At 58.0% G+C, this 19,724-nt stretch overlaps 1 protein-coding gene across 9 annotated transcripts in view; it reads right to left on the bottom strand.

Annotated features, from left to right (window-relative positions):
- Positions 1-21: 21 nt before the first annotated feature.
- Btbd11 (BTB domain containing 11) overlaps positions 22-19,724 on the bottom strand; it is a 132,292-nt gene continuing 112,589 nt past the window's right edge. For 6 of the 9 annotated variants that reach the window (XM_010637597.2, XM_010637599.3, XM_010637600.2 and 3 more), the window contains 12 exons: positions 18,844-18,933; positions 17,164-17,265; positions 15,457-15,550; positions 15,231-15,366; positions 14,429-14,649; positions 13,305-13,483; positions 9,851-9,956; positions 7,657-7,759; positions 6,305-6,386; positions 3,945-4,013; positions 2,405-2,518; positions 22-1,472 (listed from right to left, as the gene is read on the bottom strand). In XM_010637597.2, the coding sequence (XP_010635899.1) occupies positions 1,263-1,472; positions 2,405-2,518; positions 3,945-4,013; positions 6,305-6,386; positions 7,657-7,759; positions 9,851-9,956; positions 13,305-13,483; positions 14,429-14,649; positions 15,231-15,366; positions 15,457-15,550; positions 17,164-17,265; positions 18,844-18,933 (1,506 nt within the window). In that variant the 3' untranslated portion in view covers positions 22-1,262. Of the gene's footprint in view, positions 1,473-2,404; positions 2,519-3,944; positions 4,014-6,304; positions 6,387-7,656; positions 7,760-9,850; positions 9,957-13,304; positions 13,484-14,428; positions 14,650-15,230; positions 15,367-15,456; positions 15,551-17,163; positions 17,266-18,843; positions 18,934-19,724 lie in introns of those variants that run through there. The other 3 variants (XM_010637598.2, XM_010637601.2, XM_010637602.1) reach the window with 3 other exon arrangements.

The raw sequence follows: 19,724 nt of genomic DNA, 5'->3' as shown, positions 1-19,724 counted from the left end.
ATCGTGGCACTTCACCAATCTCTTTTGCTTATATATATATATATATATATATGTATATATATAATACATGGCAGAGTGAACGGACCCTGTCGATATAGACTTTCGTTACAGAACCCTAGCTGTACACTGTCGGAATACAGAAAGTGACTCCCATCATACATGGTTCTTCTTGAAAAATAGTCTAACACAGTCATACTCTCTGGCTAGTAACAAACTATTGACATCTTCTGAGAATACAGCAAAAACTCTGGGTTAAGAGTGAATTCTCTCACGTGCTCCCCCCGCCCCCCAACAAAAGCATCCGGTTCATTCGTGATCGGAGAAGAAATGGGTATGCTAGTGTCACCAGGTGGACGTCTAAGCAAGAACTGATGGGACATTTTTACCTTGGCAAAAAAACGAAGCGCAAACATCACGTGGTATAGGTCCTGGCCCATGCAGATGCACGTTCTGTTATGTGGGGTGTCCTATCCTCACCCCGAAACCACGATCAGCATGCAGGTGGTTTCCAACTACTGGACTAGAGCGAGTGTCTGGCAGTGCGCTCTTCTGTGTCACCACAAGGCAGGGTTATATCTCCTTGTCAGAGTATCAGCAAGAGCCTGCCAGATGCATGTTTACAGTGTGGACCTGCAGCTTATGGTTTAAAAAAGAAGAAAAGAGCCTCAAAACACAGATCCCTAAACACAATTCAGTTGAAAATGAACTGTAAAGCTTTTAGAAATATATTTTAAACTACTTCCCTGTTGTTGTTATAGTATGAACAATTTTAAAAAGTTCCCACCCCTAAAAATTAGCCAAACATTTCCTCATTATGCATAATGGCCTCATCCATGAGCTGCCATGGTTGACCTCTGCTCAGCACAGCTGCTGAGGTCTCAGGCATGAGATACAACTGCTTCCGGGTCGGCATAGGTCTCTGGCATGTAACACAAGCGCTTCCGGGTCGGTGCAGTCTCGTTCTCTAGTTGTCAGCCAGGAACCCGGATGGCCTTCTGGCCTCAATCCATCTGGGGACAGTGCCGGAGTTAGCTTGGGGGCCCTGTGTGGATGGGGGCTCCGCACACGCTGTGCCCCCCTCCGTGCCCTGAGTTTCCACAGAAGCATGTGGGAGCTGAGCTCTCCAATTCAAGAACAGCCGAGGCAGTGGAGGCTGCTCCGTGGCCGAGCCTCACACAGACAGCAGGTGGGATCGTGGGTGTCGGTGCAGCCAGTGCAGTGGGACAGCTGGAGTCCCCAGGCCACCTCCACGCACTGGACACTCACACCACGGAGCCCTTGGAGGACGACAGGTGGATGGACTGAATCCTGATGGCCAACGTCCTCTGTAAGTCCTGGAGCACATCGTGGCCTGTGCCCTCGCCGTTTTTGTCGTATAGGAGCTGCTTGAATGCTTCATTTTCAATGAGGACCATCATGTTTTTGAGGAAGTAGCCTTCACAGTAGGCAGAGAGCTCTGTGACTCCGAGGAACTGCAGAGAGGGAGCGGAAGCAGTAGTTACACACACGAGAAAGGCAGCTGTGGAAAAGTCACTGTGGGCATCAGCCAGGTTCATGGGGCATTTGAGAGGCTGTGGCCAAGGGAGGAGGGCATGGACTGCAAGGCTGCCCGGGCTCTTCCTGGGTAGAGGATGCAGAGTAATCAGAGTAAGGTTTAAAAGATCGCCGTGTACAGAGAAACTGGATTCTGCTAGTCATCAGCCGGGGCACTCGAGAGAGAGAGAGAGAGAGAGAGAGAGAGAGAGTGTGTGTGTGTGTGTGTGTGTGTGTGTGTAGACTGTATTTTTTCATTTATTGATAGCCAATCAAAGTCCCTGTTTTGGGAGGAGCTGGGGTGGACCCAAGGCCTTGTGTGTGCCCCACATATGCTCTTCTGCTGAGCGGTGCAGCAGGAAAAGCTTTCTTGTTTTTGTTTGTTTGTTTGTTTTTAGACAGGGTCTCACTACGTAGCCAAGGCTGGCCTCAAATACACTGCGATCCTCCTGCCTCAGCCTCCCAATTGCTGGGAGTGCAGGCATGCACCACACCTAGCTTTCTTGAGTCCTAAAGATTGTGGAAAATATCTGGGTTCCAGTCTTAGTGCTGGGCTCCTGACTGCACCCCGGGACGAGAGCAGGGCTGGAGCACATGGTGGCACTGTTCACAGCAGCCCTACTCATTGTCACAGGGAGAGCCCATCCACTGACAGATGCAGAAGGGCTGTGTGATCAGGTTCCTACACACACCGGACGCGGGGACCTGCTGGAGTTTCTAGTTGGGAAGTTCTGGGGCATGGCCTGGGAAGTCACGTTTCTCACAGTCCCTGATGCTGCTGCTGGACTGAAGCCCACACCCAGGGAAGCACGGTTCTAGAACCTTCTCTCGTCAGGGTGCAGCCTGGATAGCCAGGGCACAGCTGCCTCACCTTGGCGTGGCTGTAGATGTCCACGCAGTTGTCTGTGCTGATGCTCTTGGCGCAGATGATCTCGCAGTGCCGCTGCAGGGCGTCCAGCTGGAAGAACTTGGCAGCCGACAGAAGCTGGAACCCGGGGGAGCAGTGAGTGGTGGGACAGAGACAGCTCGTGAGCTCGCGTCTCCCTCCCTCCTCCCTTTCAGGCGATTTGGGTGGGGGCGGCCGGACAGAGCTCTGCCACCAGGATGGGGTGTGGGGGAGGTGGCCCTGGACACCGCTGTGCGTCGTGTGTGTGTGTGTGTGTGTGTGTGTGTGTGTGTGTGTGTGTGCAGCACACACAGGACCAGGTGCTCCGTGCCGTTCAGTGGTGGACAGAAGTGGGGCCCCACCCCAGGGGCGCCCAGGCCCTGCTTGGGGCTCTCCTCTGCCTCCTGTCCCTCCAGCTCCTGGGGCCCTCGCTGGGGCCAGGCCAGGGCTCTTTGTCCCCTGGTCACACTGCTGCCCATCACTCCCTGGAGCGTGGAGGTGGCAGGCTGGGGAGGGCAGTGTGGTGACGGCTGAGTTTCCACAGGAGCACGTGGGAGCTGAGCTCGCCAATTCAAGAACAGCTGAGGCAGTGGAGGCTGCTCCGTGGCCGAGCCACACACAGACAGCAGGTGGGATCGTGGGTGTCGGTGCAGCCAGTGCAGTGGGACAGCTGGAGTCCCCGACCACATCGGCCTCCACATGGCCCTGCTCTGGGGCTCAGGGCTGTTGTGGGGGGTGACCTCAAGTCCTTGGGGCAGGTGCTCCTGCTGGGAACCCATCTGGAGCTGCCCGACCACCCCCCCCTGGAGGGTTTATCTATGGTTCTACCCTAACCCAGGTCACCTAAAAACTGTTCATTACTTTGATTTTGAAGGAATTTCCAAAATGGAAATTCCACAAGGGTGCTCGTCTCGACCTGTCCCCGGTCCTGCCCATGGGCATGGTGCTACACCTGCCCTTGCAGACAGACACTGCCAGTAGCCCTGAAAACCCCTCTTCATCCCTTCACGGGCAAGGAAACAGAGGCTCAGAGAGCTCAAGAAGCCTATGTGAGATCGCACAGCTGAGACGTGGCCCAGATCCCTAGGGCGTCTGGCAGCTGGGCACCCTGCCCTGCACACTGGGTCCGTTTCTGAGACTGAGGGACACTGCAGTGGTCTCTGGCTTTGACTGGGAAAACTGACTGGAATTCCACTTCTGGACAGGAGCGGGGCCCTTGGCCTCGGGCAGGGGTGGAGGTGGACCGGGACGGGGATGGGGTGACGGAGGTGGGGGACCAGCAATCAGAAAGGGCAGCCTGAGACTGGGGAGTGAGTGCATTTAGCGGACACAGTTCTCTCACAACCACAAGGGAGGCTGTGTTGGGTCATTTTCTGATGACGCAGTGCCACAGTGGATGCCACCCCGAATTCTCTGGGAGCCCCTGTCCCCCAACGTCATTGAGGTAGGGTTTCCCCAAGGGACTGGAGAAGCCCGTCCTGTCCAGGGGAATGGTAGTGTCCAGGGTGGACCCCAGGATGCTCACCTCCATGATCTCGTTGTTCTTGATGAGCAGGGACTCAGGGCCCCCGCAGTACAGGCACTGCATGACCAGCTGGAAGGGAGAGCAGCGTCAGCCAGCTGACCCTGCCCGCCCCAGCCCTGTCCCACCGTGCCCCCGGGCTTCAGCCTGGTTCCAGGTCCACCCTGGTTTCCCCATGTGGATGGTGATCACAGGGTTCCCGCCACCCAGCCGCGTCAGGCTGCTCCAGGGACACGGCCCACCTGGCCACCCCGGGAGCGAGCTCGTTACGCCCGCACAGGACCCCAGGAGCTGGGTCTCAGAGTCACGGACGGCCCCTGTCGTGGTACTTGCGGGATCCTAACACTGGGAGAAGCCAGGGAGCTTTGCCAGCGGCCTCCCGGGGGAGTGAGTCTCGCCAGCCTGACGGAGCTGGTTGTGGCCCCTCCCATGCACATCTGTGCTTGTGGCTGCACAGTGGTCTCCTTGCCCCGCCGTCCGCCTGCCTGTCCACCGGGCCTGGGTCTGTGGACAGTGAGTCTGAGGGGTCGAGCAGTGCTGATCTCAGAAGACAAGACAGCAGCAGCCAGCTGCAGCCAGTGGATGCCCCAGTGCTACCCGAGACGGCCAGGCCGCCCACCGTCAGCGTGGAAGAGGGTCCGCCCCAGCGGGATGCCAGGATCCCTGGCTGGTGGGACCCGAATCGGGTGTTGCAGGCCCCACCAGACTCTGCCAGTGAAGCCCCTCCTAGGAGTGGTGCAGGAGCCTGTGTTAAGCCAGGGCTGCTTCGGGGTCCTGGGGGAGGTGGGGAGGCCAGGGGCCAGGTGCGGCCCTGTCCCTGTGGCGACCCATATGAACCTTTCCCGCCTCCCGGAGCGTCTCTGGGGACCCATGTCAAGCCACAGAGGAGGCTCTGCTTCTTCCCCGGAGGGTGGCCAGTCCAGGAAGGGAAGTCTTCCTGAGGCGCGGGGCCCTCCTCGGCCCCTCACTCACCTCTAGCTCATGACAAACTCTCAGGGGCCTAAGCATATTTCCGTGGGGCTGATGACCACAGGGAGGACCCAAGTGTCCATGAAGAGGAAGTGAAGGGCACAAGGCCCTCCCGGCCTGGACCTCAGCTCCGCCAACACCAGGCATCAGGTCTCAGGCCGCTCCTCCTATTCTTTCTTTCTCTTCTTCCTCCTCCTCATCTTCCTACTCTTGTTTTCTTTTTTGCAGCACTGGGGTTGGAACCCAGGGCCATGTGCACATTAGATGAGCATTATACTGCTGAGCTGCACCTCCAGCCTTTTTAATTTTTCTTTGAGACAGAGTCTTGCTAACTGCCAAGCTGGCCTTGAACTTATAATCCTCCTGCCTCAGCCTCCCAAATGGACAGATCACAGACATGTACCACTGTACACACTACCTTCTAAGTGCTAATGGCAGGGTGGGTGGAGGAGGCCAGAGATGGCCCGAGCTGCGCCATTAGTGGGCAGTGAGGCCGATCACGGGAGGGCCTGGCGCCCCCACCTGGCCAGTGCTGTGGAAACCTCTGCTCTCCTTGCCCATCCCTGGCCCAGCCTTGGCCCTGCTTGATCCTTGAGAGAACCTGAGATGATGATTATTACAGATGAGGCACAGAGAAGCCAGCATCCTGTCTTGTTTATGTGCAAAGGATTCTTCTTTCTTTTCTTCCCTTTTTATTTATTTATTCTGAGACAGGCTTTCACTAAGTCACTAAATTGTTAGGCTGGGCTCCAACTTGAGATCTTCCTGCCTCAGCCTCCCAGAGGGCTGGGATAACAGGCGTGCATCACCATGTGTAGTGAGGGTTCTTTATTTTTAAGTTTCAGCCATAGCCAAAGGAGTGTATCTCTAACGGTGGAAATTCAGGGACCTTGGCAGGCTTCAGGGCCAGGGTGAGGGCCCAGTGCCTTCCTGGGAGCCCTGTAGAAAGTGGGGCCTGGGGGCTGGGACCAGGGTGGAAGGAGGGGCCCCGTGTGCCTGCCTTGTCCCACCTGGCAGGCCCTGCTGTGGCCCAAGGCACTTTTGGCCTCTAAGGTACCCTGAGAGCCAGTGGGGGACATCACTACTTATCCTCAAGGGCCCCCAGGCCCCGAGTCTGTGCCCTGGTCTGCAATGTCCACTCCTGGGAATGTCTGGCTTGGTCAAACCCTTAGCCCTCTTGTGGCCCAACTTCTCTTCAGTCTGCAGTCTTGCCCCGGTCCCTCTTCCTGTGGGCCCTCTCGGATCTCCTGCCTGCCCTTCTGCAGACTCCTCTGGACACATGTTGCCACCCTGTCCACACCATGAGTCTCAAGGAGAGGGTGCCCTTGGGCTGTGTCCTGACCCTGCCGGGCTTCCCCCAAGGGGCTCATCGGGCCCTGCCCGCCCAGGCTCACCTGGAAGATGGGGTACTTCACGTAGCCAATCTCTATGCAGGTGCCATCGTTGGCTGGCTTGCTGGATAGGAGGGCTTTGAACCTGCGTGTGACACAGAGTCAGAGGCCCTGTGCCCATCACAGCCTGCAGAGCCCCGGTTCTCTGATCCAGCAGTGGGCAGCCTCGGATTTCTGCCTATTCCTTTTTGTAACCCTTTAAAGTTTTTTCCTTGCTTTGAGACAGGGTCTCACTAAGTCCCCAGGCTAGTGTCAAACTCACATCTTCCTGCCTCAGCCTCCTGAACAGCTGGTTTAGAGATGTGCACCACCACACTCAGCGTGTAGATTTCCTAGTTTAAAGCCTTCCGGTACCATGCCTTAATCTAGTCGAAAGTCAAAGCCTGAAAGCTAAAAACAGCTTTGGACGCTGTCACACCGTTCTCAGACCTGTGACTGGGGAGGAGCGGATGGCTTTGAACCCTGTCACTGTCCGGCACCCATCCAGGGCCACTGCCTGCAGGGCGTCTCCTGCGCTGGGCCTGGCTTCCTTCTGATCCTTGGCCTGGGCATCTGCTGTTCTGTCTCTGCGCAGCCCAGAGCCACCCTGGGACCCCTGCTCTCTGGGCTCTTGGGTGCCCAGCAGGAAACCTGAGCCCTTAGGGTGGAGACCCCACCCAAGGGTGCCGGCCATGGCTCTGGCAGCACGGAGGAAGCTCAGACATGCAGACTGTGAGCCTTGGGTGAGGCCTGTTCCCTCCCACCTGGCCCTCGGCTGGTGTCAGGCACCAGCCCCAGTGCTCTGGTGCTTGTATGTGGGGACAAAGACCTCAGGTGCGTGTGTGGTTTGGGGGCACTGGGAGACCGGGGATGCCAGGCACACGGTCCCAGCGGCCTTCCTGGAAGCCACAGGGTCCTTCCTGGCCCTGGTGTGCTCACATGGCCCAGGGCAGAGCGGCTCCCTATTTTCCACTGCCCGCAGTGCCTGCAGAGCATGCGGGAGGGGAGCAACCCCTCCTTTACGACTACCTGACATGAGCGTCTGTGGGCCCAGGGAGCAGGGAGGCCGGGACCTGTGCATTTTGGCAGCTCATGCCAGGCTCTTCCCTGACACTCGTCAAGTGGGCCACTTTGGGCTGTCATGGAAGGGGTGCCTGGCTGAGGAGGCCCAAATCCATTCCATGTACGGCTCACAAAGCTCTGGCCCAGGCGCAGGCTGTCTGCCCAGAAGGAGTGCCTTGTTCTAGGCTGCGCAGTGGGGTTTCCTGTGCTCTGGAATTCTTGATTTTGAGGATAGGCTGTGCCAGTCCAGAGAAAATTAGCACGGACATCGAGCTTCAGACAGTGGGGATGCGGCCATGGATGGCGGTACGCACCTTGGGGAGGCTGTGAACAGTAGCACTTTGTGAGCGTAGAACGGCCTCCCTTCCACGAGGAAGGTGACATCGGACATTTCCTTGTTGTTGAGGAAATGAGGGTCTAGGAGGGAAGGGCAGGGTGGCGTTAGGTGAAGGGAAAAACCCTCCGTCGTGCCCCTGCCCCTGAGACAGGGCCCGGCCTGGAGGTGTTCACAGCCTCACCCCTCCTAGGTGAGACCCTGGTGGCCCAAGGGTCTCCCAGTGTGGCAGGGGCACCTGCCCCACCCGGGTCGAGGACGCAGCTCCAGCCCTTGCACCCTTCTGGACCTGGGCTCTTGTGTCCCAGGCTGGCGAAAGAGGCTTCGAGGAGCTGCCTGGCTGCTGTGTTCCAAGTCCCTCTCCCCCAGGGCCATTTGCTGGGTCTCCAGCCTGGTCCTGCACCACTGCAGAGACCACATGATGCCACGAAGCGGTGGGGTAAACTGAGGCCACAGAGGGGGCCCTGCGTGGCCTGCACTGTCACAGAGCAGGCTCTCCTGTTTATCTGTCGGTCCAGCCAGCTGGATCTGAGGGCTCCAACAGTATCTGTGGCCCCCACTGCCATCCCCACCCAGCAGGAGCAGGGTGGCTGTCACCCCGGGGACTTTGGTGCTGTCACCCCGTCAGAGAGCACCCTGGGTGGCTGTCGAGTGCCTTCTCTCTGGGTGCCTGCACTGAGATTTTTGGGTTTTTACATACTGGGAATTGAACCCAGAGGCTGTCACTGAGCTATTCTCTGGACTCACTAAGGTGTCCAGGCTGGCCTCCAGCTTGTGATTCTCCTGCCTCAGCCTCCCAAGTAGCTGAGATGGCTGTGTGCAGCACCGAGCCTGGCTTAAGCCAAGTTCTCCAGTCTGAAGCCCCAGCATCCTGTCAGGGAAGGAAGGTGATGCTCGCCAAGTACCCTGCCGCCAGGGACCCAGGGCCACAGGGCCACCTCCTCTGCCCCGCCACATGCTAACCACTGGCTCCAAGAGAGCTTGGGCTCCTCAGGAAGCCATGAGGTGCTTGTTCTCCTCTACTCTCGCCTGGGTTGCTCCCAGCAGACTGTCCTCATGGCTGTGACACTTGGGAAAGACAACATGTCACCTCTGGCACCGCATGGCTGCTCCTCACCTGTAGCTCGTCCCCAACCTGTCCAGCCCTGTGTGTGCAGGCAGCCCTGATCCGTCCATCCCTTGCCAGGCAGGGCCACTTGGCATCCTGGCTGTCCCCATGGCTTCGTTGGCCCTGTCCGTACTGTCTGTGCCTTCCTGGCTTCCTTCTGTGTCTGACACAGAGGGTAGGAGGTGCCGAGGGCACGGATTCTACTTTGTGACCCTGGCCATGTTAGTTAGCAGCTCTGTGCCTCAGTTTCCCTTCTCTAAAATGGCCATGGGAATAGCCACGGTTCACCACTATCACAGGATTAAACAGCTTGGTTTGTGTACAGTGCCTCGCAAACTGGCTGGCACGGTGCCTCTGAGAACGGCCACGCTGTAGATGCTCAGTTAACGTTCTCTGGGTGAGCAAAGGGCCCGGCTTTAGGCAGCACCCACCCCGCAGAGGACTAATGATCACGCCCAAGGCAGGCTGTGAGGCGTGAGCCCCACGACTGCTGCGTTCACAGGAGCGAGCCTGGCCGAAGCCTACGTGCGGAGGTCAGGGTAACTCGCACCCAGATTCCGTTCCCACAACTCAAACCTTCTTACCAGATGGGACAGTGTTCTAATTACAATCACATATCTGTCTATTCTGCTCCTAATCTGAGAATGCTTTGTCTTGGCCTTTATGTGCCTTGTTTATATTAATTTCCATAGAAACCACATGTAGCTTGCATTTACCTCAACTGATTGCCAATAAAAGTCCAGGGCCTTTGTCGGTTGCCCTGGCATCGGTCGTCCTGGCACCCCGCTTTCTCTCTCTTCGCTCTGTCTCTTAGGGTACTTATGTCTCAGGCCTGAGTTGCCCACTGGGCAGGGAACTGGAACCTGACTACAGGGGTCTCCAGTACACCCTGTGACCCCAGGGTCCTCTGAGTCAGGGGGAGGCGCCCATGCCTCCCTGCAGAGTCCCTGCCCAATAATCCCACCTTCTCTCCCTCTGGTCTCCTGCTGGCCCTTGGAAGTCCTGCCTTTACTTTGCCCCCCCCACCCCGCCAGTCACCGAGCCGCCACCGGGCCGGGCCCCTCACCCAGGCGCGAGGTCTGCTTCCTCTTGATCTCCGCCAGCTTGGGGATGGGGTAGGGCCCGTAGCAGTGTGTGAAGATGACACACAGCTGCTGGCCGATCACCTCGTTCTGTGGGGAGAGGGAGGGCCACATGAGCAGGGCTGCTGATCGCCCAGCAAGAGAAAGTGCCGTGTTTTCCTGCAGGTCCCCGAGGGGCCCAGCGTTTAGGAAATCAGTTTTTAATCCTAACTCCACTTTATCGATATTCTGGAAACTGCTAATTATCCTGTTCTGTGACTGTACTCACCATTAATAAGACAAAGGCAGCCAGGGATTTAGCTCAGTGGCTCCACCGCCTGCCTTGCAAGTGTGAGGTCCCGAGTTCAATCCCCGGCACACACACACACAAAAAAAGACAAATGCTCCAGATTCAGCTTTCTTATGAGCTGGATTTCTGAATCCAGGACCAATCAGCTGAATCACATTTTCCAAAAATAAAGAAAAGGTGGGGGTGATGAGGTCCCAAGCACAGCTGCCACGGTTGCACCGAGGAGCAGCCCGTTCCTACCGCCTCTGTCCTCCGCACTGAGCCGGTTTTGTTCAGGCAAGACAGCCTGCTTTTCCTGGGCAAAGTGGTTGAAAAGGGACAGAGGGACTGAAAGAAACATGTACTCTCTCTGTGGCTGCCTAAGTATCCCTGAGGCCCCTGTGACAGGCTTGGTCCCCACTCTGGTGTACTGTTGGGGGTGGTGGTCACTCAGTGGAGGACAGTGCCTAGCAGGGACTTAGAAAGTGGCCTCCTCTCAGCCATGGCCATGGCCCAGCCAGAACAGGAGCCTCAGAATCCAGCCACAGCCAACTGCCCTCGTGGGTTCTCTCAGGTGCTTTGATACAGTCACCGCAGCCTGACACAATAACGGAATTCTGATATGGTAAGGGGAGGCAGGGAGCAAGGCAGTGTATTCAGGAGGAAAGTAGTTACAACAGTGTTCATCTCCTGTTCTCAGAAAGGAAACCCTGAAGGGTCAGGAAGGGTAAGAGTGGGTTTGGTGAGATTATGTTTTTTCCTCTTTTTATTTATATCGGCTACCACTAATGAACACTGACCTTGTAATAAGTATAATAAATATTTTTTCAGATTTTCAAGGATGGGCTTGGGGCTGCTCGTAATGTCAGGATTAAAGCCATTCTCAAGTCCACTGCCTGGGCTCCTGAGGCAGAGGACACAGCTCAGCCCGTGGACAGGAAACCTGTCCTGTTCCAGAGAAGCAGGTGATGGCCGCTGGCCCCACGTCACTCCACACCGACTCTCAGGGAGGACTGGCGAGGGGAGCAGGCCTCTGCCTTCTACACAGTGCCTCAAAACCCACGGGCTGCCGACCCTGGCTGGCCGCTGTCATTCTCAAAGTGTGTGCCCTGGATCACAGCATCAGCACTACCTGGGCGAGTCCTTCCTCGGACTCAGAAACCTGGGGTCCCGGAAGCTGCAGTCACCTGTTTCCTAGTTCTGCGAATGCCACAGGGGCCTCAGTCTGCAGTTCTCTCCAGCTTGGACCCGGCCGTGGGCTGTGAAGTTACCTCCTCCACCCTGAACCTGGCCCTCCGCATGCTCTAACCCACGGGCCCACCCAGCCGGCATCGCGGGGCCCACGTGCTGCATGTGGCTCCCACGGTCATGCAGGAGGAGTCCCATGAGGCCTGCGAACCACGGCTGCAGAAGACCTCACACCCTCGTCCCCAGGGCTGATCCCTCAGCGGCATCGGGCACCTCCCCTGGGGCTGGGTGACCTGCAGGCCACAGAGGTTTGGTCTGCACGCTCTGGTGGCAGCAACACCATGGCCAAGGTTCCGGTGGTCTCGGTGTGGTGAGAGTGTGGCTCTGTTGTGAGACCATTTCTAGCTGTGTCCTCGAAAGGTGGAGGGGACGAGACAGCCCTGGGCACTAGTCCCATCCCACCCCTGCTAAGGCCCTGTTCCCTCACCCATCGTCTTGGCAGCCAGGGCTCCAACACACAAATTTTGGGGGAACATAGATATTTAGCTCATAGCAGTGACAAAATAATTCACCTTAAAATAGGAAGCTCATGACAGACTACCAGGGTGACCTCAATGTAATCACCTGAATGATCAAAAGTCAGGCAGAAGACGATTCAGAAGGGACAGGGACAGGAAGAGGCCACACGGACCTGGGCCTGAAGATTCACGGCTGCTCTGTTGCTGCTCTAGGGCAGCTTGGGAGGGAGGGACACCAGTGCCACCCTGGGAGCCCAGGGGGACCCTCCAGTGGCCTGCAAGGAACCACGGCCCCATCCCTGAGTTATAGGAAGTGGAACTGCCTCCCAAAGCTCACTGGCTGGTGCCTTAGCTGTGCTGCCATGTGAGCTGTCTGGATGCCTCTCCTGAGGGGCTCCCCACAGAGCAGCCAGAGAGTCTGGAGGCCTCAGAACAGACACTCAGTGGGCAGCTTCTCTGGGCCAGATCCCTTCACGGGGCACAAGGCACTGTCTCACTGCTCTCACCGCCACCCAAGGAGGGCTGCACGGTTAACATGCAGAGAGAGGGGTGAAGAGGCTTCACCAGGGCTGGAAGGTGAGAAGCCGTACAGCTGGGATTTGAGCCCCTGCAGTTTGGTCCAGAGCCCTGTGTCCATCTGGGAGCCCTGGGGCAGACACGGCTGTGGGCACCAGCTCCTCGGCTTCTGATGGTCCCAATGCCAGACCTTTGCTATGGCCACCCTGCCTTGGGCTGTAGATCCTTTGGACGAGAGGGGACTCCCACACTGATGCTGTGAGTCTGTGTCTCCCCGTCAGCACACCCAGGACTCCGTGGCAGGGCCTGGACAGTACCACCACAAGAGAAACTCCAGAGAGGCCCTTTTCTTTTGTTTCATTGTTTTTGAGGCAAGGTCTTGCTATGTAGTTCAGGATGGCCCTCAGCTCATTTTGTAGCCCAGGCTGGCCTTGAACTCAAGGTGATTCTCCTGCCTCGGCCTCTCCAGGGCTAGGATGGCAGGTGTGCACCACCCTGTCCAGCCCAGAGACATTTTTAGGAACAAGTTTCCCAGGGCCCATGGGCCAGACTGATGTTTGGAGTGGCTGTGATATTCTCTGCTGCTGGGCACAGAGACGCCAGCAGGGTGAGCCCGGGCACTGGGATCGCTGCTCCCCTCTCTCCCTGCAGGCCTCTGCCCAGCCCCCAGAGACCCAGTAGGATCTGCGCTCTGGGTCACCAGGGAGCTGTACCCTCCCGCTTCCGCTGAGTGGGAGCCAGGTGACCATGGGCCCCTAGGGCACACGTTCCCCACGTTTCTCCCCAGCTTCCATGCAAACCCTCGTTTGAGATCCCTAACAGCCTGCTTGGCTGAGCCTTGGGACGAGACAGGTGCTTGGTCACCAGCGGCCACGCCTGCAGTGGTGGACAGCCTAGTCCATCTGGAGGGTGGCGCAGAGCCGAGCCCACGCGGCCCACCCTGCCTACCTTGCTGGCTTTGAGGATCTCGAACATGAGCGGCAGACCCTGGGTGACCAGCTCCTCTGTGTACTCCTCCTCCTGGATGGTCTTAAACTCCTTGAGCAGGCACTGGATGAGCGGCCGGCGGTGCTGCTGGAAGGCAATCCGCAGGGACTCGAGCCACGTGTGCAGCGTCCAGGGCACGCCTGGGGAGGGAAACCGAGGTGGCAGCATTCTCCTCTGGGAGTCACCAGGTCAGAGACCCAGAGGGAGGCACAGGGACGACAGCCAAGACAAGCAGAAGCTGGGGCCGGGACTCAGCATCTGTCCATCCCCCATGCACACAGCCTCTGTCCCTCTGCTTGCGGGGAGAGAGCGGCCCAGGAAGGGACAGTGCATCTGTGTGAGGGCTCCTGTGCTGTGTGAGTGCTGAGACTCCCACGCTGGCCCGGGAGCCCTGTCTGACGGGACTCGGGAACGTGGCCCATGGCCCAGGCGGGGTCACAGCCTCTGCAGCTCCTGGATGCCACCTGCTCTAACAGCAGCTCTGCCCCTCCCAGTGAGACTGGGGGAGGCCACCTCCAATCCACGCTATGCCTGCCAGGTCCTGCCGTGGCTGTGCCCAGACCAGGCCAAGCCACTGGGCTCCAGGCCGGCATGATGCGGGGCACCCTGGGCCATGGCTCCTTGCCACAGGAGATCCGGTGATTGTTAAGCATGGAGATTTCCAGCCCTTTTTGCCCAGACCCTGTCAAGCAGCCCTGGGTACAGTGCAGGTGAGCTGTGCTGGGGCAGCTCCTGATGGACAGGACTAAGATCCAGTGCCCCAGGTGTGGGAGGCAACCAGGGAACTTTTGACTATGGGGACAGGGGACGGTGTTCCTACTGCAGCCAGTGAGGGAGAAGCTCTTTGGGCTTTTTGTGTGTGTGTGTGTGTGTGTGTGTGTGTGTGTGTGTGTGTGTGCGCGCGCGCGTGTGCGTGTGTGACAGGGACTGGCAGACACAGAGAGAGAGAGAGAGAGAGAGAGAGAGAGAGCCAAAGGAGACAAGAAACAGAGTAGAGAGAGACAGAGACAGAGGCAGAGACACAGAGACACAGAGAGGCCAGGGGAAGCTGACCTCTGACCTAGCAGGGGTGTCCCCACACCGACCTATGCTCCTGATGTCAATGGTAACATCCACGTAGCCGTGCTCAGCGCTGTGGTACATGGCCTCCCTCAGGGCCCTCAGCTTGGCCTTGCTGTTTCGGCTGGCGCACAGGGCAGGCGGGGCTGTGTCTGCCAGGTCAGTGCCCTCGGCCAGAATCTCCTCCAGGGACAAGATGTCGCTCTTCTCCTTCTCTGGCTGAGCCAGCAGTTTTCGGAATACATTCCTGTCAATCACAAACCCAAGAGGAAGACACTCAGAGGTTCAGGTGGCTGGTGGGGCAGAGGCATTGTGGGGTATCTGGGATGACAGGCCAGTTCTGGGGTGGTGGCTTTAGGGGTCTGACCCCACGTGACATTCTGGGGATGGAGAGGAAAGAGGTCAGGATTGGCCTTGTTTGCTGAGGGCAGCTTGGAGCTTGGTCATTTCCAGAAGGTTCTAGAACTTTCTGCCCTTTTGACTGTTAGCTTGACTCTAATTTCCCTAAGGAGATGTGAATAAAATGCGATGGGCATGGGTCCCTAAGGAAACCCAGAAGAGAAATAGGGGACGTGAGGGGGTGGGGTATCTCTTGTGTGGAATCCTCTCACTTCTGATGGCTGACATGACAACTCTGAGCACAGACTGACACACCACACTGACGTGGCTGCATGTGGCTGGGAGCAAATGAACAAGCCGGGGTCTGCGTGGACGCGGGCTGTGTGGCATGGCCTCTCAGGCTGGCAGGCAGGGACTCAGAGAGGACAGGTCTGGGCAGGCCTGGGAATCTGCATCTTTAACAAGCCCCGTGTGGCCATCCTAGCCTACCTGTGTCCGTGGGCCGCGGCCTGGCTGAAGGAGTTCATGTCCCCCTGGGGTGTGGTGGAAATCCCGTTCCTGTACATGGTTCCTATCAGGGGGTCCGCACCGCGCTCCAGCAGCAAGCTAACCAGCTCAAAGTTTCCTGCAAGCCCAGAGAGGGGTGGTGCATGAGCGGACGGAGCGGCACAGCATCCCAGGCGCATGCAGGAGCGGAGCAGGGGCAGCGTCTTACCCACGGCGGCCGCCAGCTGCAGGGGCGTCTCGGAGTAGTTCTCCTCGCCTTGCTCCACCGAGCCCTCCACCTTGGCCCCGGCATCCAGGAGCAGCTGGGGGGAAGAGGGGCCACTGAGATCCTCCGGGAACATGCGAATGCGCGGGGGCCACGACCTGGGGCCGCCCGTGCCCTCTGGAGCCCCAGACTGCCACGGTGTGGGCCACACCACGGAGCAGCTTGTTGGGAGGCTGCTGTCCGCCCCGCCCCAGGCTCCTGCACCACAGCCCACATCTCGGGAAGAACTCCGGGGTCTGCACGTGCATGGAAGCTCCTAGAAGCCTGAGCTAGAAGTCCTCAGCGCCACAACACCAGACACTTCCAGTCAGGGCAGTGCAGTGGCCTCTTGTGGCCACCAACTCTGGAGTTCTGAAGGCCTGTGGGGACCTCCATGGCCACCCAGGGCAGAGTCCCTTCTGGGCCTCTGAGTCTTCTGGCCAGGAGCTATGGAAGTGGCCGAGCATCCAGAAGTTTTGCCTCTCTGAATCTTATTTGGTGCAACCGAGGGTATCCAAGCCTCTTCCTGGCGGCAGAGCCCCTGTTGCCAACTCCCTCCCAGTGTACGCCTGCAGGCCACCCAGGGCACAGCCAGGCATCCCCTCCTTGTCCTCCAGGATTGGTGGCACCCACAGCGGGGAGGTGGCCTGACTTCAGGTCACCGTCCCCATCCTGATGTAATGGGACTGCCAGCAGCTGTTAGGCTGTGGCCTCTGTGTCCCCACACTGCCACCCACCTGCCTCCTGCTCAGACTCGTCTCAGGGCAGGGACTAGGCATGATCTTCTGTGGCTGAAGCCACCTCCCAGGTTGACGGCCACATGCCAGCCTCCTGGAATGTCACTCCGGGCCTGACCTCAGGATTCGTTACCCAGGATACAGCCAGGGCTCCTGCGAGGCTGTCCCCACAACACAACTCCCTGCTCTGCACAGGATTCCGAGTGTGGCCAGGGAAGGAGGCAGTTCCTGCTGCCCCCAAGCTCAGCACTTCCTGCAGGTCAGGATGGCCCGGCCACTCACTGACTTCTCGGTTCCCAAGAGCCAAAGACTAGCCACAGTGCCGGGATGCACCAGAGAGCGGCTCACCGGACACCAGCTCCACCTCCGCCAGCCCATGTGAGTGGACACATCCGTGCGCCTGGGGACCTTGGACATGGGCTTGGCCTCAGGAGCATGTGCTAAGCCCTGCTCTAGCCCTCCTGGATCTGAGCCCGAAGAAGTGAGACCCAAACAAGCACTGTTTGGGAATATCCCCTTGTCCTCTGGGAGCTTCTACCCACTAGTGGAAACCACTCTATGAAGTACCAGTCCCACCTCAGGGAGGCTCCAACGTGTCCCCACCAGCTAGGTCTCCTGTTCACATGGCAACAGGCAACACAAGCAGATCCACAGAATAACAGCTGAGGCCCTGCCTGGGGTGGCCAGGAAGAGCGTCTCAGGGTTCCACTCTGGGAGGCTGCGTGTGGGCCATGATGATTTCATATTGGTTAAAACTGGGCCAAACAGATCATTATGTGTGATACTTTAACCAGGATGCAGATAGGAATTTCCTCCATGTAGTTGCGATTAACCAATATGAATGTCTTGGGGATTATGCATGCTGGGAGAGGTTTATATTTGCACCCAAGAGGTAAAACGAGAGGTCAGATGTGGAAGGGAAGTGCGTTAATACCTGAACTACAGGAATATGTCCATGCAACACGGCAAAAGTCAGAGCTGTCCAATGGCGGGTCTCGGGGTGGACAGATGGGTATTTATGAGGAGTACTGACAACCTACAAACAAATGAGGTTATTTTCAAAACATGACCTTCGCAATACCTGGCTAGCACACCTGACCTGTCTGTGGTTGGGCACATGGGCTGGAGACAGGCAGAAAAGGCTTGTGGTGGTGCCTGGAGATGCTGGTGATCTGGAGCCCCCTGTGGGACCCCCTACAGGTGGCCACAGAGCTGGCCTCAGTTCTGCCTGTGTATGAGAACAGATGCATGCAAGCTGCCTCTAAAGGCTGCCAACCAAGGACTGTGTTTTGTCCAGGGGCAGAGACTTGCGTCCTTGTGCTCTCTGCAAGGTGCTAAGGGACCACTTCGGATTGTGTCCTAGGTAACAGTGGATATGGCTGTCCCCTTCCTCCTCTGGCTTGTGGGGTTGGCTCAGAGCTCCAGGGCGTCCAATATCGCGAGGTGTCATTCCCGACCACCCTTACTCTCCATGGAGGCTCTCAGCACAGCATCCCCGGGCCAGACCGGCGGGCCGGGGAAGGGTGTTGCCATTGCACCCGGCTCTCCCCACCCTCCTCTGCTGGAATCATGTCACTGGAAACATGGGGTACATCACAGATGATGCACTGGGGCTGGGCTTCTGGGGTGGCGGCAGGGAGGGGGTGAGTGCGGAGGGGTCCTACCAGCTTCACAGCCCCTCACGCTCTTCTCCCCAGGGTCCCAGGCCACGTCACCTGGAAACTGCAGTTGAGCTCACTGGACTGGAGTATGCGTTGGTGGAGCTCAGGGGAGCCTTAGAACTCCCCCTCGGCCCTGATCTAAACCCATGTCTATTGTGTGCTTTCCTCAGATGAATGTAAAACTCACAATTTAATACACACACACACACACACACACACACACACACACACACAGTGCAGAGAGGCAAGGGCACCAAGTTTGGGATTTAAAGGGTTCCTGAAGCTGCTGGCCAAAGGCTGCAGCATGTTTCTCTCTGCTCTGGCCACCAGGAAGAGCGGTCTGCAGATGGCAGAGAACATGGGGGGGCGGAGGGCCCACAACCCCTAAGGTGGCAGGAGGCCGTGCTGGGCCCCATGCCTCCTCCCAGCAACTGTATGCCACAGTGCCACTGGGTCCCCATTCTGCAGACGGCAACAGAAGGGTCAGCCAGTCTTCTGAGCTCCAAAGCAAGTCGCCCCAAGTCTGTTCAGTTCCAAAGCCTGGGGGTGGGGACCCGCATGGCTCCCTAGGGAAGCCTGAGGACTAGGTTAAGATCTGCTGGCTCAGCCAGCGAAGCGAGCCAGTCTGGACCTGGAGAGGAGGCGGAGGGCTGGGATACCCTCCACTCACAGAGGGGCCAGGCTGACAGTTCTGGGGAGCCCTCTGCCAGGACGCCAAAAGGAATGGATCCCGGTGTGTGGGAGCCCAGACCGCCTGTGCAGACAGTGTTGCTCTAAACTCCACTCGCAGGCAGGTGGCTCCCGGGAGTGGGCTGGCTGGGGCCTCGGGGTAGACGAGACCCGCCCAGTGGTCTTGCCAGGACCACGGCCACCAAGAGCGCCCTATCTGTCCAGGAGGCCCCACGGCGGAGGCTCTTGAGGCCGCCCCTCTCCTGCCTCACCCTGGCCCTCACCTCTGCATTCAGGTCAGCTCCGGCGTCCAGCAGCATCTGAACCATCGCCTCGTCCCCACGGACACAGGCGTACATCAGGGGGGTCATGCCCTGCGGTGAGTCAAATCAGAGAGCGTTTACGAGGTGGTCATGCCAGTCAACACCCACCCGGGGTGTCCGAGGGCGCGGCAGGCGGGGGCCCCCCACACTCCGGAAACCCTGGCAGACGTGAGCAGAGTGCTCAGGCTGCTGGCTGCGTTTCTCACCGCTCTGCCGAGGGCTTTTCCTTGCCTTGTCTGTCTCAGGGTGCAAGGGACCTGAGCTGCTTGTGAAAATGTGACGCCGATTTCAACTTAGGGCTCTTGGGGATTTTCTGGATTCGGCAAATCAGCCCAAGCCGTCTAGATGATGCACACAGCTTCCTGGACATTCTCTGCGTCACAGCCTAACGAGTGTCCTTGGGCTCCTTTAGCTGGGGTCAGCATCGGGGGATGGGGTGCCTCTGAGCCCACAGTGTCCAGACACTGACTGGCTCCGCAGTCATTTATAAGCAAGAGACTAGCAAAGGAGGACCGGCTTTCAGAACAGCTTACTTCAAATGCGCCCCATGCCAGCAGGAGGGAGGGCGGGCATTAATTACCATGGACAGGGCCGAGCAGGCAGCTCTTCGGGAAAATGAGTGCAAGCCTTTGCTCACACCACGGAGCAAAATCACTTCTAGTTTGTTTAGAGATCTCTGGAAAATTTTACAGTCACAAAAGATACCTACTGGCCTCAGGATCTAGTTCCAATCATAAAGGTCACAGAAGAAATCAGAAAGGAAAGGGACTCTAGTGTTTACAACATACAATTGGAAACGTGACAAACAAGATTCGGAGATTGAAACATATGTGCCACAATAT

Source organism: Fukomys damarensis, unplaced genomic scaffold (genome assembly GCF_012274545.1).
Source record: "Fukomys damarensis isolate Sample0158 unplaced genomic scaffold, DMR_v1.0_HiC HiC_scaffold_15, whole genome shotgun sequence".
NCBI lineage: Eukaryota > Metazoa > Chordata > Mammalia > Rodentia > Bathyergidae > Fukomys > Fukomys damarensis.
This window is presented reverse-complemented; position numbering and strand designations above follow the sequence as displayed.